Here is an 18,780-nt window from a genome sequence, read left to right as displayed (position 1 = left end):
ACATATTGTTCCCTCTTAATTCAATAAAAATATTACCTTTACTATGCGAGTTTTATGTGAAGCAGATTTTAAAAATGACCTGCAGCTAAAACAAAATATTCTACTAATAAACATAAAACAATCCATGAATTACAACCTTATAGTCAAAAATGGTAAAATCAATCTGCAGCATGAATATTTGATCAGACTGACACTTTTGTTATGTTGAGCAAATGGGTGAAAACTACAATAAAAGAGAAAGAAATAAAACCGCTACTAACATGACAGTGCCCAAAAGTCATATAAAAATAGATTTCTCATATTACTTTTTGACATACTTTAGTCACAATTAATCAAAACAAAAATGTCACTTTTAAATCAACAAATGTAACAATTATTTTTCTGCAAAAAGGCTTTTTTTTTTCAAATAAATGTCACTTTCCTCGTAATACCAAAACTATTATACTGACTCTGGTATGGACACAAAATTGTACTTTTTTTTTTTTCTTAGTTCCTATGAAAACGCTCACACCACTTTTCCTCACCATCGCCTCATCATTACCGCCGCAAGATGGCGGCCGTTCGTCACAGGTGCGTTAGTAGCTACCAAAGCACCACCGAAGAAGAAAAGCGGAAGTCGGCGACGGCCACGCCGGAGCAGGGGCGAGAGCATCCCGACAGATAACATAAATAGGGGGATATGCACGTGGCGTCACAGACCGGTTGACGGTTTGTGTGGGTAGCAAAAAGCGGCGGACGCTGGGTGGTGCTAATAGGGCCAAGGCTGGATTGAGCTTTAGAGATTTTTTATCATTTTATCGTGGCAGAGTTGTTACGGTGCAACTTTGACCATGGTGAAGAGTTGTTGTGCCATAGGATGCGCCTATCGCTTCCAAAAAGGCGATACCAAGAAGCTGTATCGGTTCCCTGCGGACCTGACCAGAAAGGATAGCTGGGTGGCGGCGCTTCGTCGAGCGGAACATGGCCGCAACAGCTCCAAGCTTTGGAAGCCAACTATCCATTCTTACATCTGCTCAGATCACTTTGTGGGAGGTACGTCATTTTGTTTTATTGACGTCAACATTGATTTGTGAGGTATTGCTCGGATATTCCATTTTTCTTGCTGCTACTCGACCATGACCGAAGGAATGCAGAATTACATTTGCTAGTTTCTAATAATTAGATTGTTCACATATCTACAATTATAAATCAGAATCATCCATTGTCACTGGCGGATACACTCAAAGATCAGTTCGGCCCCACCTGAAACACCAAACTGGATCCGCCACTTTCCATTTTTATACCGAGCTTGTCTGAAAAACAATATTTACTGTTTCAGGTGCAAAGAGTGATGACCCTCTTCATCCTGCCTACGTGCCAACTTTGTTCTCGTTCACATCTTCTGAGAAGAAGAAGAGGAAGACGGCATCACCGCACCGCCATAAACGCGCCGAGAGGCTCGACGTAAGAAGGACACCAGCGCGGGATGCGAGTGAAAGCATCACATCAGAATGTGGTAAGTATACCATTCGATATGAATCTTGAACATAACGGTTTAGATGCCCAGAAATGAAGTTTGTCGAGCGAGGGAGGAGATTGAGAGACAACCGTGTCACATTTGTGTCACAGATGTCCAGCAGCTGATTGGTTGCCAAATAGAACCCAACCCCCCTCATGTAAAGAAGGAAGCAGAGGCTTCGCCGCACTCTCACGTTAAGGACGAAGAAATGGAAGCCGATGTCACCAAGTTGCCGCTGACCGTCATTGTCGTGAAGACCGAAGACGATGACGACAAAGCGCTCGAGTGGTCATCGATTCATGGTCGCACTTTGAGTGGAGACCATCTCGGAGGACCACGAGGCGACTTTTTGTCTCCACTGTCCTATGGTGACGATATACCAGAACCTTTGAGGAGCGGCAGAGACTGTGAAGGTGATGATGGGCTGGTTTAAATATTTGCTTTTTGTTTTGAAGAGCTATCTCATCACCTGTTCATGAGGAGTTATTTGTGCAACTGTCCTGCTCATGTCTTGCAGATGTTTGGCAGCACCGCCGAAGCTCCAGTTTGGATCAAGTGGATCCATCTCGCCTTTTCATTAAAGACGAGGAGGAGGAAGCTGATGTCAGCAAGTTCCCGCTGACTGTCGTGGTGGTGAAGAGAGAAGACGATGAAGACGAACCGCCCGAGAGGTCGCGGCTTTATTATGCCAGTCCGAGTGGGGATGGCTGTGGACCGCCACCATCGGACAACCACTTAGCTCCACTGTCGGACGATGACGACACGGAAGAACTTTTGAGGAGTAACGCAGAAGGTGACGAGAAAGCGTTGGAATGCTCTGAAAAGGAGACAACACTTGGCAACCAGGAAACCTTACAAACGTGTAAAAAACACGTCACCTGCTCAGTCTGCGGTAAAAGTTTTGCAAAACAGTATTTGATCAGACACATGAGAACACACACTGGGGAGAAACCCTATAGTTGCTCAACTTGTGGTAAAACCTTCTCTCAAAAGCCACATCGGGACTCACACATGAGGACACACACAGGGGAAAAACCCTTTCCCTGCTCAGTTTGTGGTACGACATTCTCTCGTAAGGAACATGTGGAGTCTCACATGAAGATACACGGGAGGGAGAAACCCTTTAGTTGCGCGACTTGCGGTAAAACTTTCTCCCAAAAGCCATATCTAATATCACATATGAAAACACACACGGGGGAAAAAACCTTCAGTTGCTCGTTGTGTGGTAAAACGTTCTCTCACAAGTCGCACGTAGTATCGCACATGAGAACACACACTGGAGAAAAACCATTTCAGTGCTCAATGTGCGGTAAACGATTCGCTCACAAGTCGCACGAGGTGAAACACATGAGGACACACACGGGGGAGAAACCCTTTCGTTGCTCAGTTTGTGGTAAAACGTTCTCTCGAAATGATTATATGAGCTCACACATGAGAGTACACACAGGAGAGAAACCTTACGGTTGCTTGTTGTGCACTAAAACATTCTCTCTCAAGTCACACTTGGTCACACACATGAGAATACACACGGGAGAAAAACCCTACAGCTGCGCAATTTGTGGTGAAAGCTACGCTCATAAAAACAGTTTGGCGGTACACATGCGGACACATAAGAAGGGACAGTAAATATTTTACAGGGGTCCCCCTCCCATGTCCTAGCTACTAAAGCAGACTATATAATAATGCTTTCACTGAATGTTGTACATTTGATATTGTTATACTTATTATATCATGGCTAGATTAAAAGTTATAAGGATTTAAAGTCGAAATTTTCTGTTTTGTTAACAAACATCTTTTAAAAATACAGTGGTCACAAAGCAAATTAAATGATTTAAAATCATCATGACGAGTTTAAAGTCATTGTACCGAGATTCATTCATTCATTCATCCATTCTCTCTCTCTCTCTCTCTCTCTCTCTCTCTCTCTCTCTCTCTCTCTCTCTCTCTCTCTCTCTCTCTCTCTATATATATATATATATATATATATATATATATATATATATATGAGATATGTATTAATCATATTTTTTAATTATTATAATTATATATATAATTAATCAAATTTGTCCATCGAACGTATTTTTATAAATCGAGAACCTTGTCCAGTAGATGGCGGTAATACGCCCAGACGCTGGTTGCTAACACGCCACACAAACCCAAAAAGAAAAAGACGGAAGTAAGCATAATTGCTAACGCTGAGACGTCGACGACGGTCAAAGTCTCGTTGGGATTTGAACCGTCAACAACAACAACATGTTGAAAGAGTTGGTTAGGGAGCGACTGATTGCGGCCGCTGATGAAATATTCGGACTATTTGAAAGAACAATGGCATCATACGAGGAGCAACTTTGTCGAGCCAGAGAGGAGAGCGAGCGCCAACGCCGACAGCTGGAAATTATTTACAGCACGCAAATTGTCAGACGTGGCGAAGGTCAGTTTACGGTTTATTTGAGCGGAATTGAAATACCAACATGTGCCTCAAAAGCTTTTCATTCGTTTGCATTGCACATGTTCTGCAGGTACCGAGGAAGACGATAAACTGGCCGTCCACCTGAAAGAGGTCGAGGAGCGTCCACAGCCCATCTATGTTAAAGAGGAAGAAGAAGAGGCTAAAGTCAGCAAGTTTCCGCTAACCGCTCTCTACACGGAAATTAAAAACAAAGAAGACGGATGTCCCGAGTCGTCACGGCTTCGACACCACCCTCCAAGTGGAACCCACTCTGGAGGACCACTGTTGGACAAGCTCTTGTCTTGTGAAGGTGACGACAAACAGCGGAACCTCTTCACACAGAGGACCACTCTTGACGACAAGGAAACTTCAAAAACATGCCAACAATATTTTATCTGCTCAGTTTGTGGTAAAGGTTTTGCTAAAAAATCCGTATTGATTCGACATTTGAGAACACACACTGGAGAAAAACCTTTTCATTGCTCACTTTGTGGGAAAAGATTCACTCAAAAGCCAAGCATGATTGCCCACATGAGGACGCACACTGGAGAAAAACCCTTTCGTTGCTCATTTTGCGGGAAAGCCTTTACTCAAAAGCCAAGCATGGTGTCACACATGAGAATACACACGGGTGAAAAACCCTTTAATTGTTTGATTTGCGGAGGGGGCTATGCCCGTCGTTCCAATTTGAATGCACACATGCGCACACACAATACGGACAGAGTAAATGTTTCATAATTTATCATAATCGACTTTTTAATTAATAACATTTCCTGAAAATGGGTAGCAGTTGATTCAACAGTAAATTTCCTTCTGTACTCATCTTTAGCCATTGTAAGATGGCGGGGTAAAAAGCTGACACATTCACTCAAAAACCTCATCTTGTATCACACATGAGAACACACGGGAGGAAAAACCGTTTAGTTGCTCAGTTTGTAGTTTCGCCATAGGTGCAATTTGAATGCAGACATGTGCAGATACAAAACAAAGAATAAATGTTTTGCAGTAGTCCACTTTTTAATCACTTAAAAAGCAGTAAATGTTTTATTTATCTTTCGCTGAAGTACACTATAAACTGTTTTCACCTTTGTCGTACAGCACAAGACTCTATTTTAGTTTATTTTTCTTGGTAATGATTTTTGTACATTGTACAAATATGTACTTTGGACCTCTTCTCTCCTGTTGAGCCGTCGTCAATACTGTTGCAAGATGGCGGTCGTCTGACATTTCAAACACGCCTCTGTCGTTAAAGCAGCGCCGAAGAAGAAAAAGGCGGAAATTAGCTTAGCTGTCCTATCTTCCACTGGACCGTAAAACGAGAATTCAAAAGCGAGGTTGAACTTTTGTCTTTCTGTGAATCGTGTAGACATGTTGAAGGAGTTGGTAAGGGAGCGGTTAATTGCGGCCGCCGATGAAATCTTCGGACTTGTTGAGAAAACGATCGCGTCATACGAGGAGCAACTTCGTCGAGCGAGAGAGGAAAGCGAACAACATCGACGACAACTGGAGCAGGTTTGCAGCGTTGTACGCGTCAAAGGTCTGTTCAGTTTAAATGTCGATTTCATGTTCGCAGCAATTCATTAATCGAATAAATTTGTGACATTAGTTTGAGCTGTTCGGACCAAACGGTGCCTCCTTAGTGCACCAATAAAATTGTTGCAGAAATAATAGACTGTGTTTGTAGTGTTTTCCTTTAGATTTTAAACGAAACAATACAAGCAAAATCAATTTGTTATTGCAAAACGAATTAATTATTTCATTTTTCGTCATTTCAATGCGTGTGTAGCCAACCAGGACAAGCACCCAGCCACCTGGACGAGTCTGCGTGTCGCCTTTGGATTATATCTCTTAAAATACTAATTAAATGACTGTTAAATAATGAAACTAATCAAGCAAATATTGTAACCTAATAGATGGACGAAGAAACGCTCTATTTTTCCTCAGAAGAAGTCATGCATGCACACATAAACGCCTCATGCACCCACCCTTGAAACTGCTGGTTAAAAATAAACCACACTGGGAAATTTTTAACCCAGCAGTTTTCAGGGTGCACCACACACACAAACATCTTACTTTTCCCCCATTGCACACTGATAATACAATTTCACAGAGACAAGGACATGGTTTGCTTCCGTATCATACTAAATCAAAAGATATTTAGTTGTACTACTTACAAATCCAAACGCATACATTTTTGGTAACAGAATGTTCCCCTGTAATCAGCAGGCAGACATTTGCGTTTAAAGGTAGAGCAAAATGTTAAACCAATTAGTAAAGTAAAAATATAGCTGGTGTATTATCACTGATCACAGTGATTGTATTGAAGCACTACAAAAATGGTTCGTGATATTAGAAAATAAAAATGCAATTAAAAATCAAATGTGTCTTGCAGATGTCAAACAGCAATGGGGGGTCTCCAGTTCAGATCCAGGCCATCCACCGCCACCCAACCTTGACAGAGAAGAAAATAAGCCACACCTCCCCCACATTAAGAAGGAAGACATGGAGTTTCCACTCACTGGCGTCTCTGGGGAGGATGAAGACAAACCGCTCAGGTGGATGCAGCTTCATCCTCACAGTCCAAGGAGAGACCATAGTGGAGGAGCACCACCAGAAAAGCTGTTAGTGCCACAGTTTGACAGTGGTAATGTGGAACCTGTGAGGAGCAACGCGGACCAAGAAGGTGACGAAAACCAGTCAAAATACTCTGAGACAACTTTTGGCAACAAAGAGACTTCACAACCAGCTCCGTGTTTTACCTGCCCTTTTTGTTCGAAACGTTTTTCCGCCAATTCAATATTGACTATACACTTGAGAACACACACAGGAGAAAAACCTTTTGCATGCCCCATTTGTGGCAAACGATTTGCTCAAAAACCAAGCCTTGCGACACACATGAAAACACACACAGGGGAAAAACCCTTCAGTTGTTCCATTTGTCATAAAACATTTTCTCGAAGGTATCATTTGGAAATACATATGAGAACACACACAGGAGAGAAACCATATAGTTGCGCAGTTTGTGGAGTAAAGTTTCGTCATCGGTCCAGTTTGAAGGTACACATGCGTGTACATAACACAGAATGAAAACTGTTTCACAGTAGTCATTTTATTTAACTAACATTGTAAATGTTTTGTTTTTCTGTTCAGTACACTACAAATGATTATCTTCGACGCACCACACAGCTGTTTCATCATTATTGCCTTTATCTTCATTGATAATGATTTGCTGTTATTTGTTGCTGCCGTGTGTACAAGTATTTGTGTTCTCACAAAATTTGAACTTCACCTGTCGATAATGCGAAATGTATATAAAACATACATTTATTCTTTGCATTTCGTTCAATTTCGATTGTTTCCAGCCGTTTGCGCACGTATTCGAAAGTTGTCAATACCGCCGCAAGATGGCGGCACTTCCACATCGGGTGCGTTTCCGCTGCGTGAGCGCCCCACCGAAGAAGAAAAAGGCCAACGGGCGTGAGCCAATCGACCCTTAACACAACAACAAACAGGGACAAAGAGTGAGGAACAAATTGTGTTCTTGTTTACACTCCAACGTCAAAATGTTGAAAGAGTTGATAAGGGAGCGCTTAATTACAGCCGCCGACGAAATTTTCGGACTGTTTGCACGAACGATTTCGTCGTACGAAGAGCAACTAAGTCGGGCGAAAGAGGAGACCGAGCGCCACCGTCGACAACTGAAAGCCCTTTATAACGTGCAACGCGTCCAAGGTATATTTACTACTACTTATTATTACTTTTAAATATCGCGTAGGATGTTTAAAAATACGTTAATGGTGTGTGTGGTTCACTACAAGAGTAAGACTACAATACAGTTATTAGTTATGCTGTTTATTGAAGCACTTTCTTGTCCGCGAGTCGTACTTTGTCTTCAAATTACGACAATTCGGAAAACCCCACGATCACAAACTATATGTGAATATTGATTTCATATGATTACTTCAAATACAAATTGTCCAAAAGCTAGCAGACAAAACAAAGCGATGGAGGGAGGCCATCTTGATGTTTCTATTCAGCCAATTGTAACACCGCTTAAGAGTCACGTTTTAAGTCAGACGGTATTATAGCAGTCATTTCAAATTATTTCAAATATTTTTTTCGGTGGAAATTGTATAATTTTTTTAGGAGCTCTGGTGTACACGTAGCTTCCGGTTTGTCTATTTTCCTCCAGTGTCAGTATAAAGTAATGTCCTGTTTTCAAAAACGATAGTAATTTAATTTTGAGGGTATCTGATTCATCGATTGCTTGATAAAATAATCAACAGAATAAGCATTTGTTGCACTTTAAATAATGCTCTTGTTCCGTAGATGTCCAACATCATGCGGGGAGCTCCAGTTTAGAGCAGGATGATCCACAGCCCTCACACTCAAACGAAGACGTCGAACATCCACAGACGATCCTCATTAAGGAAGAAGAAGAGGACATTGATGTCAGCAAATTTCCGCTGACTAATGTCTTTGAGGAGAGTGAAGACGACAAAGGCAAACCACCCGAGTGGTCACAGGTTCATTATTACAGTCCAGGACCCTCACCACACAACTTCTTAGCTCCTCTGTCGGACAGTGATGACATGGATGATCCTTTGAGGACCTCTGCAGACTGTGACAGCGCCAATAAACTATTGACATACTTTCAAAAGAAATCAACTCATGGCAACAAGGAAACTTCACAAACCCGTAAGAAAATATTTATGTGCTCGGTTTGTGGTAAAGTTTTGGCTAACAATTCATTATTTATTATACACATGAGAAAACACACTGGAGAAAAACCCTTTCTTTGCTCAGTTTGTGGTAAAGGATTTGTTCAAAAGTCACATCTTGCATCACATATGATAACACACACAGGAGAAAAACCTTTTAGTTGTTCAGTTTGTGGTACGAAGTTTAGTTATAAGTGTAATTTGAATACACACATGCGCAAGCACAAAACGGCAGATGTTTTACAGTCGTCCTGAAGCTAAATATTACGCTGTGCAGTACACTACACGTAACTGTCATCGTCATTGCCTTCACTCAATTTTAGTATCTTAAGTGGTAATAATGATTCAGTCAAATGTGTGTGTGAGTGAAAGTTTCATTTTCCAAATAGTTTTAGTGTGTCCTTATCGGATAAAGAATACAAAAACTCTGTAAAACCTTTATTTACCAGCATAACTAATATTACGGTGTATGTTTTCTTAATTGTCTATAAAGACAATTTGTATTCTGCCTCCAATGCAGTGTCTTTTTGCTTTGACTTGATCCGTCATTACCACTGCAAGATGGCGGCCATTTACGTCATAGCTGCGTTGCTACCGGAATAGTACCACCGAAGAAGAAATAGGCGGAAGTTAGCAAAAGCGTGAAAAAGCTATCGGGTGGCTAACCAACCTGGTGTTACGGATGAAAAGGATATTCAAAATGTTGAAAGAGTTCGTGAGTGATCGATTAATTGCGGCTGCCGAAGAGATCTACGTCCTTTTTGTGTTGTACGAGGAACAGCTTTGTCGAGTGAGAGAAGAGAACGAGCGACAACGACGACAACTGGAGGCTGCACATCCAAGGTCTGTTTGTTCTAGTTTACTTTCTCCATTTATACAATCACGTACTACATTAGGCTCCCCTCCACACCTATGTCAATACATTTTCGGTATCTCTTAATGTGGCAGTTTAAAAGTTCCTGTGACGATTAATAGTGGAAAACAGCTTTATATCCATCACTTTGTATCAACTACACATTAAAACGCTTTTTACAAAGCAGTACCAGTGTAATGTTGAAAATACGTGTCTATCTCTCAATAATCACATTTTTTTTATTTAAAAAGTTATCGAGGAATAAAGTCACAAATTTATAGGGGCGTCAAAACTAATCAATTATTAGTTGCAGCCCTAATTTGAATCAACTATTACATCACGTTTGACTCATTTGTGTCCCATAGGGGGTCCGCAGCTCATTGGTCAAGTTCAATAACATGAATACGTTCCACTTTCTGGGATTTTCAGTATGGCGTCAGCGGCCATTTTATATCAAAGATGAAGTGGAGCGACCGGAGCCCCGCCACGTGAAGGATGAAGAAGAAGAGGCCAACAGCAGCCATTTGTCTCTCACAGTCATCTCCGTTACCGTTTGCAGTCAAATCTTCCCGTGTCAGAGCAGCTTGGAGGTCCATGCACCAACCCATGCCAGGGGAAACCCTTTCGCTGCACTTGTGGCAAAAAGTTCTCCAAAAAGTCCAACTTGGTGTCACACCTGAGGATCCGCACAGGGAAGAAACCCTTCAGTTGCTCGGTGTGCGAAAAAGGCTTCGCCCAGAAGATCTCGCTGGAGGTGCATGAGAGAACGCACACAGAGGAGAAGCCCTTCGCTTGTTTCGTCTGCGGTAAGTCCTTCTTCCACAAGCCGAACATGGTTGCGCACTAAAATACACACACACACACACACACCCGGCAGAAAAACCCTACAGCTGCTCGGCGTGCGGCGCCACATTCTTCCGCAAGGAGAGCATGGCGCCGCATGCACGCGGGGGAGAAACCCTTCGCCTGCACACTGTGCAGCAAGACGTTCACACACAAAGCCAAGCGTGTGCGGGAAACGCTTCACGCAAAAGGCACACTTAATCGCACTCGAGGATCCACGCAGCGCGTTTCTTTAATTTTCTAAAAAAATAACATTATTGAACCAGTTCTCGTTTCATAAGAAAAAAAACCTATGAAATATTTGGGTCATTTTTTTTCGGTGAAAGTCATAAAATTTCTTGAATAAAATCGCAATGTTACTAGAATCAAATTGTAATTCCTCCAAGTTAAAAATGATAATTTAGTCTCTCTGGGCCCAATTTAACCGACTGACAGCTGCTTCACTGTCAGTACCAACAAAATAAAATGACAGCTGGCTGGCTTTCAACACCCTGTTGACCTCCCTGGGTATTTTTAGGGCGACGCACGGGCGAGCCCCTTTACAGCCCTGTTAGCTGATATTAGGTCTATTTACTGTATATGCCGCGTGTGCATTTTTCTTTTTCACAATTTGTTCAGTTAAAATATAGTAAAATTATAAGAAATAATGAGATTAAATTCATGGTTAGAATAGTACAAATTAAACAATCTACTCCAAATTAAAATCATGTGAAATTATAAGATTTAATTATGAGAATAATGTAAAAATATTAGAATAAAGTAAAAGTTGTAATCAAAAGTTGATTGATGTATTGCCCAACTGTTCTAAAAGACAAAGTTGTATTAATCTCAGCTCCCATATCAAGTCAGACAAGTAAAAGACCACACATCCTTTTTTATTTTTTATTTTCATCATCACCACCACCAGTTGTCAATGAAAAGAACTTTAACAGCAGAACACACATGAGCGAAAACAGCTGCCATTTCACAGAAAACACACTATTGGAAGAATTATGTCCTTCAATCTTGTGTGTAATAGCTCTCTCTAAATATACATGTATAGATTTGTATTTATAAACTTGTGTAAAAGAAATAACTATTGCTTCCAGGTGATATTTTGCATTGTCAAGCGGCATTTTTCTGCTGAAGTTTAAAAAAAAAGTTTAGAAAGGAGGCGGGACAACAACAATGATGCTTGTTCATTTTTTTTTCTCATATCAACAAATCAAAGCTTGCAATCGCTCTCAAAGTAAAAGATAAATATTGTACGCCACTCAAAACAACAACAGCAAGGCAGCAAGAAAGCAGGCATGCAAAATTAAAAGGAAGGAAACATTAATCGAAGGTGGTGCTTTTTGGAGAAGCCGACGCATGACAAAAATGTGACAAACGAGGCCTGACGCGACAAACTGTAAAGTGACCTGGAGTGCTGCTCGAAAACTAAAATGGACTTTTTTAGGAACAAGTTGTTCAACTCCAAGGCAGGGTTTCCCAAACTCAAAATGATGAGACATGAAGGCTGTTACAATAAGCAAAACCAAAAATTCTCCCAGGACACAAAATGCAGATAAGAGGAAAGAAAAAATCTCTTGTAGAAACGTTTGACAAAAACAACATATCTTAAAATTTAAAAAGGCAACATTTTACCAAAAATAAAGTTTGTTTTGGTATGGTTGCGTGTAGTGTTGAGTGCAGATGTGACATTAGAACAAGAGTCATATTTTTTTTCTTAAAAAGTCAAAAGTACAACAAAGTTGTCGGTTTATTTCACATTTTAAAGAAAAATAAGTTGTAAACTTAGAGTAATGACGTTGAAATATAATGAAAAGGGTGACACCACAAAAACGTCTTTTGTGTGTGCGATAAAGGTCGCACTGTATTTTGCCCCAAAAAGTTATGAGGGGCGGAAAAATCGTATTATTCATAAAAAATAAAATGAAAGTCTGTTTTTTTGGACAGAGGGGTCATGTTATGAGAATAAGGTTGTGCTAGTATGAGATTAAGTTGCATCTTTTTCAAAATAAGCAGAATCGTATTAGTACTGTGATTGTACTTAATTTTTCAAAAAAATCTATATTTTATGAGAATAATTGTGTTATGAGGATAAAGTGCTAATTATTATGGGTTAAAAAAAAAAAGTTATGTTCCAAGAAAAAGTTGCCATAATAACCGAAGGGGACAAAAATAAAACATGGTTCCTCGCTGTAAAACAAACTTAATACGCATCATGTAGTTCTGTAATAACATGTAAAATAATGATAAACAACATATGTGATTGTAGTCCAACATAACCATTTCAGGACCTTAAATGGCTCACTGAGCCGCAGTTTGGGAAACCCTGCTCTTTGGGAAATAAAGAAAATTAAAAAAGCAGGTATGACCAAATCTCATCCATAGTTTTTTCATTTTTTTTATAATTCAATACATCTCTTTTGAAAAATAATTTTATCTATACTCGTTTTTCTATGTTTTTATACTTAAGTACAGCACCTTTGTTTTTTCCCTACAGCACCTAATTTGACCCAGTAGATCCAAAATACCCTTTGATAAACCAATCGGGGGGGGGGGCCTAGACTTGTGTGATGTCATCAGATGCAACGGACGTCACATGGACAGACAAAAAACATTGGGTTGCGCCAATGTAACTCCAAAGTTTTGCCGCCTCCTCAGTCAAAATGGACTCCCCTTTTCTCCAAGAGTGTGCTTGTAACGCCATCTCCTCGAAGTTGACGCCTTTCCTCTTGCCATGGGTCCAGCAACTGTCAAGTCAGGTGAGCTCTTCTGATTGGCTCTAAACCAAGAAGTGCAATTGAAACACCTTCCCGCCAGTTTGTTGCTGGTGTTAAACAAACTACAAGTCAGGTGAGGACCTCTGATTGGCTCTCGAGTAAAGGGTCTCTTCTGACTGGGTCTTAAAGTGAACTCTTCTGATTGGCTCTCAACCAGAAGGTAATGATCTGTCCGTCTTGAGCTGAACTCCTATCAAATGTACACTCAATATATACGTATTTATATATTTGCATATATTTTCTATCAATGGGGGTATCTCATACAAGACCTATACCTATAATATTCACTTAAACTTTGTTTTCCTTATATGTATATAGACACTATATTCTCATATATCGTTTAACTTCCGCGTTTGAAAATAGTTCGATTCGTCATGCACGTTAAGGTCTCTCTTTTCACTCTGGATCTCGCTAATCCTTGACTTGTTGATAGCTTGAGCATAAAACCAAACATCCGTGAGTCGTCCGTCCGTCAGTCGTCATCCACGTCTTCACCTTCGGATTCCTCCGCAGCCCGGCGTTCGAAGCCCTTGTCCCGGTGGCGCTCCTGGATCTCCTTCATTTCCTCGGCGTAGCGGCTGAACGCGCCACCGAACTTGGCCCAAGCCTTGAAGGGTATTGTGATGGAGTTCCTGTAGCTGGGCTTCACCTCGCTCACCCGCAAGAATACGCCGTACTTGTTGGAGCCCACGTCAAAGAAAAAGCGCTTCGAGTCCACCATAATGGAGGTACCCTCCGGGAGCTCACCGTAGCCCATCGCCCCGCCTGCACCACCGCCGGCCAGCTCGTCGTCATCGCCGCCGTAGTCGTCGATCAACTTGGCCAAGGCGTCGCGGAACTCTATCAAGCCCTGGGCTGGCAGCGCGATGGTCTGGCCGGCCTGCATGCCGGCACCGGGCATTCCTCCCGCGCCGACACCAAAGCCCGGGCCTCGGTTGACCGTTTGGCGGATGCGAAGGAAGCGACCCCGCTGGTTCTCCTTCAAATCGAGGTAGTATTTGCGGTTCTCTCGCACCAAGAACTCGCTCTTCAAGGCCCGTCGAGGCCCGCTGTCATCGCCGCCCGCCGACTGGGCGATCTGCTCCGGAGTGCTAGGCCCCAGCTGGGCGTAGTGCTCGATGAAATCCCCGAGGTAGTCACGGAATTCGGCCGCCACCGACATGGAGAGCGTCAGCCGACTCTTGGAGCCCCCTGCCCCGACCTCGGCAATTTTGATGAACCGGCCTTTGGCGTTCTGCTTCACGTCAAGGTAGAAGCGTTTGTTCTGAATGTCCAGCCGCTTCGAGGCCAGCTCCTGGGTTTCAGGCTCCCGCTGGTAATGCTGGAAGCCACCGCCGCTGCCTCCCCCTCCTCCTCCTCCTCCGCCGCTGCTACTACCTCCACGCTCACTTCCACTGTCCCCATCCGCCATCTTCGCCACCAGCAGCCCGTCTCTGCCTATCTTTGACCCCCACCCGCTTTGCTAGCTATGCTGGCGGAGAAAACGCACCGACACCGGATACTCGATGCTGATTGGTCGCGACGGGTGCCAGTGCCTACAGTTTTCTAAATCCTGCGTTTCTATTCGCCGAGGCACTTGTCGTTCGAGTTACGCGCTCTTGAGTGACGCGCGCACTCGGATTGCTTTTAGTTGAAAAGTCGCACTGTACTACGAGGGTTGTTTTGACAGTTTATCAGCGTTTGTAGCTGACAGCTAAACCTGCACACTTGAAGAGGCTCAATATTGATGAGTGGTACTCAAAACGTCGATGTCCTACATTGTGTTTTTTGTATAGTTTTGGAAAAAAATACTCAGGAATGATACTCCACTTTAAGTCCCGCCTACTAGGAATAAGTAACAGGATACTATATGCCGATTGATCACAACGGATGTCAATTTAAATACATATTCGCCAATGTCTGTCAAGTGTAAAATTCACGGTTTAGTTCAGATATGTTATCTTTGCATCTTCGACGTGTATGGCGTATTACGTATATTTTGGAGTAAGGATGGCCCTGGAAGAAAAGACTAGGCTAAACAAAAACACGCACGCGTACATGCACGTTGCATGTTGATTGGTGGCCTTGGTTGCCAATCCTAAAGTGGTTGAAGTCCTGCGTTTCTATTGGCTAAACCTATCACCCACTCAAAAGGAATGTTACCACCTCCGGAAGTACGCTTCCTTTTCCAACACGTAAGTACCGCCTACCCGACGGTTTCGTGCGCAAAAAGCAGGCGCGATAATCGCCAGTTGGGGGATGGGTGGCCACCCTGCAACCCGTGCGCTGATTAGTCAAAGTGAAGATTCGAAGGAACAACGCCTGATCTGATTGGACGCCGGGCATCCTTCACTGCTTTCATGAAAAGACTTGCGAAAAGGGGCTTTATTGTTTCTTTGCTCTCGGAAGCCGAAATTATTTGCTATCTACTCAGTCCTTCAATCAAATCAAGAGGTGGAAAATGGTATGTACGCGTCCACGAGTGTAAGCGTGCGGTGGGATGGGGGTATATTCATTAAAAGAAAAGAACAAATATTTATCATAACTAGAAAGAAAGTGCCGCGTTAAATTACAAGGTGTTTGGCTAACTGTCACGGCTAAAGTGTTAGCATAAACGGAGGCGCCAGAAGTCAGTTAATTTTTTAAGTTTCGTTTTACAGGCACACGTTTAACTTACAACGACGAACAATTTGGGTTAGCTGTTAGCAAGCTAAATAATGATGTCGCTATTATGAAATACCATCCAAGGCTTTACTTCAGTGAGTTTTTAATACGGCGATGTTTTGGTTCTCAATTTTTCAAATTAGGTGTGTATTCCCTCCAATGTTTCGATGTTTCTTGTTCAACATGGGTATTTTTTTTTCTTATCTTAGTTTTCGCACTCTACTTTTTATTTTGCTATTATCTTTTCCACAAAATTAACTCGAGTATTTTTTTTTCAACGAATTATATCATTTATAATTTGGTCATAAAAGTTTTAATGGTTTTCTCTAATATTTTTTATTATTTTGTCTAATTTGCATTTATTATGTTTTTTGTGGTATTTTTTTCTCAAATAAAATTGTGTATATTTTATGCTTGGTATTATTTGCATTTTCAAATTTATACCTTGTGCTTTTTTTGTTTGTTTCCCCTCTTATATTTTGTGTTCATGTCTATTTTTTCGTTTTTAAATTGTTTTCAATTTTAGTGATGGATTCTTGGGTTGTCACGATTCCAGAATTTCAGTAGACAGTACCAATGCCTGAGATTTTCCACAATTCTCGATACTTATTCGGTACCACAGTAAAAAACAACACAATCCAATTACTTTTAAAATCACCAAAAAATTATCAAGAAAACGTGCATCGCTGAGTAAAAAAAAAAAAAAGTTATAGCCATTATTATATAAATAATATTTTATAATTATTTTATAAAATAAATAAATAAAATATTATAACGTAATCAATTAAAATAGTGGCCTGTGGTTTGACTGCCAGGCTGTTTGAATGCTACATGCTGTCAACCATGTTATTGTAGCATGTTTCTTTGTCCATTTGTCAAAAAGTTTTTATATGTAATGGAAAACTTTGTAAGAAGTCAATTCATCTTGAAATGAGCTGCTGAGCCTTCATGTATTTTGTACATACAGTACAACCAAGTGTACCTTATCACTGTATGCCATTTTCTGCTGCTAGAATAGTCAGATAAATTTTGGGTCAATGCAATTCAAGACTTAAAAATGCTTGTTTGTACTTGTTGATGAAATTGTAAGCTTATATTTGCTGCAGGCTGGCGGCAAGGCAGGAAAAGACAGTGGCAAGGCCAAGGCTAAGGCAGTGTCTCGCTCACAGAGGGCCGGTCTCCAGGTGAGTTCCATCATACTCATGGCCCCCCACCATTACTTTGTCTCTGACTTTTTCAACTTCCCTGACAACTTATTTAACATTGGATCACAATAATACTGATGCCACAGATCATTTAGTGTACTATAATTGTCTATACCATTTGAAATTGTACTGATATATTTTCCCCCCCCGGTCAGTTTCCAGTTGGACGTATTCACCGACACTTGAAAACGCGCACTACCAGCCATGGTCGTGTGGGAGCCACCGCCGCCGTGTACAGCGCCGCCATTCTAGAATACCTCACCGCTGAAGTGAGTGTGTGTGTGTCTGTCACAGTGTCTTCTTGTTTGCGTATTCGTTCGTGTCTGTTCTTGTGCTTTTTTTTCTGGTTAAGTTTGGTGTGTTGCTCAGGTCCTGGAGTTGGCGGGTAACGCGTCCAAAGACTTGAAGGTGAAGCGTATCACTCCTCGCCACTTGCAGCTAGCCATCCGTGGAGACGAGGAGTTGGACTCGCTCATCAAGGCCACCATTGCTGGCGGAGGTGAGGCATACACACACACACAAATAATTACGTTTTCCATAACGGTGGCCTCGACTCCTCTTAGAAATATGTACGGTTGCCTCAGCAACGTTGCATTCTCTTCTATTGTCATATTCGGTTTCCTCAAAGTCTCTAGAAATTTGGTGACTTGCTCGAAGCTGCGTGTTGCTAATGTGTGTGAATAATCATCATTAGCATAGGTCGGCAAGTGATGTGTGATACCTTCACTCAAAAGAATAAGCTTTATTTCATATTTGTTAGTTTTTCCTATACGTTGAACTGTAGCTATAAGGCTAACTTAGCAATAAGCTGTAAGGCTTTATGAGTGCCAATTTATGGCGCCCCCTACTGACGTTTTCTGAAATTGTAAAGACATGTCAATTAACACGATTTATTCATTGATTTCAATTGTTGAAAGTTTGATGTCACATTATGTCAAAATGTGTAATTTAACTATTTGTTCTTGTGGCGGTCTAGGTGTCATCCCGCACATCCACAAATCCCTCATCGGGAAGAAGGGCCAACAGAAGACCGTGTAGTCGCCCCGCGTCCAACCAGTTTTCTGGCCTTCCTCTGCAAACCAGAGTTTTTTGTTTGTTTTTGCTTTATTTTTGTCTATATGATGATAGCAAACCAAGAGCGATTGTTTAGCGTTTGTGTTGTTATACCTCCCCACTTAACTAGGATCACTTACGGCGGGAAAAAAAATTGTATGCATCGTGTGGTTAGAATGCTTGACCATGTCAAAATGGCGACGATGAATTTCTTTGATTGGCCTGTTCTGTTTTATACTGAAATTGTTAAAAGCATTTTTTATATGATACCAATTTGTTTTGTGGTTATTTCGATTTGAATATAGCGCTTGCGTGATATTTTTGAAAGATGGCAAAAAATGTGCATTGGTGCTTTGAAACTGCACATATAACAAGTATTAACTTTGTTTTTTTTTTTTTACATTGGAAAAAAAAAATGTCATGTATGCTTTTGCATGCATAATTCTTAAACTTGAACAAGTTGAGTGTGATATCATGCTACCTTTTCCTCCGGCCCCCTCCCAGGTGACATATCACTACATACATACTGTACACTTATTAGAAGTCGCTACATTTACTTAACCTCAGCAGGGTTTTGACACCCAAATGTACTGTTTGTGTGCACCTTGAATTGAACGCCATGACATTCTTGTATTGAAAAACATCAGAACTTTGTTTCTTTAAGCTGTGTTTGACAACGTTTTTTGTCTTTGAATAAAACACCCTTTGTATGCTATCTCTGGATTTAGGATGGATGTCCCTGTATAG

The 18,780-nt window shown here is 41.4% G+C and overlaps 6 protein-coding genes across 6 annotated transcripts; 5 read left to right on the top strand and 1 right to left on the bottom strand.

Annotated features, from left to right (window-relative positions):
• The first annotated feature begins 577 nt into the window (after positions 1-577).
• LOC148397585 (uncharacterized) lies at positions 578-3,341 on the top strand. Its single transcript, XM_088375619.1, has 4 exons — positions 578-1,032; positions 1,319-1,495; positions 1,609-1,911; positions 2,016-3,341. The coding sequence occupies exons 1-4, from the start codon at positions 831-833 to the stop codon at positions 3,122-3,124; spliced, it is 1,791 nt and encodes a 596-aa protein (XP_088231745.1). The 5' UTR covers positions 578-830; the 3' UTR covers positions 3,125-3,341.
• A 299-nt stretch (positions 3,342-3,640) lies between these two features.
• On the top strand, positions 3,641-5,044 carry LOC148397584 (uncharacterized). Its single transcript, XM_088375734.1, has 2 exons — positions 3,641-3,929; positions 4,018-5,044. The coding sequence occupies exons 1-2, from the start codon at positions 3,752-3,754 to the stop codon at positions 4,683-4,685; spliced, it is 846 nt and encodes a 281-aa protein (XP_088231860.1). The 5' UTR covers positions 3,641-3,751; the 3' UTR covers positions 4,686-5,044.
• Positions 5,045-5,160: 116 nt separating this feature from the next.
• LOC148397583 (uncharacterized) lies at positions 5,161-7,283 on the top strand. Its single transcript, XM_088375733.1, has 2 exons — positions 5,161-5,484; positions 6,340-7,283. Exons 1-2 carry the CDS (start codon positions 5,316-5,318, stop codon positions 7,032-7,034), a joined length of 864 nt encoding a protein of 287 aa, XP_088231859.1. The 5' UTR covers positions 5,161-5,315; the 3' UTR covers positions 7,035-7,283.
• Positions 7,284-7,396: 113 nt separating this feature from the next.
• On the top strand, positions 7,397-12,934 carry LOC148397582 (uncharacterized). The gene is made up of 3 exons (XM_088375772.1): positions 7,397-7,679; positions 8,277-8,899; positions 10,135-12,934. Exons 1-3 carry the CDS (start codon positions 7,511-7,513, stop codon positions 10,366-10,368), a joined length of 1,026 nt encoding a protein of 341 aa, XP_088231898.1. The 5' UTR covers positions 7,397-7,510; the 3' UTR covers positions 10,369-12,934.
• Positions 11,233-14,594, bottom strand: LOC148397581 (transcriptional regulator protein Pur-beta). The gene has a single exon (XM_088375722.1). It carries the CDS (start codon positions 14,541-14,543, stop codon positions 13,605-13,607), a length of 939 nt encoding a protein of 312 aa, XP_088231848.1. The 5' UTR covers positions 14,544-14,594; the 3' UTR covers positions 11,233-13,604.
• LOC148397580 (histone H2A.V) lies at positions 13,705-18,748 on the top strand. The gene is made up of 5 exons (XM_088375764.1): positions 13,705-15,575; positions 16,882-16,959; positions 17,136-17,249; positions 17,350-17,479; positions 17,957-18,748. Exons 1-5 carry the CDS (start codon positions 15,573-15,575, stop codon positions 18,016-18,018), a joined length of 387 nt encoding a protein of 128 aa, XP_088231890.1. The 5' UTR covers positions 13,705-15,572; the 3' UTR covers positions 18,019-18,748.
• Positions 18,749-18,780: the final 32 nt, after the last annotated feature.

Source organism: Syngnathus floridae, chromosome 5 (genome assembly GCF_059516105.1).
Source record: "Syngnathus floridae isolate MCC-2025c chromosome 5, RoL_Sflo_1.0, whole genome shotgun sequence".
In the NCBI taxonomy this organism is placed as follows: domain Eukaryota; kingdom Metazoa; phylum Chordata; class Actinopteri; order Syngnathiformes; family Syngnathidae; genus Syngnathus; species Syngnathus floridae.
The sequence above is the reverse complement of the archived record's forward strand: the minus strand, read 5'-3'. Positions and strand labels throughout refer to the sequence as shown.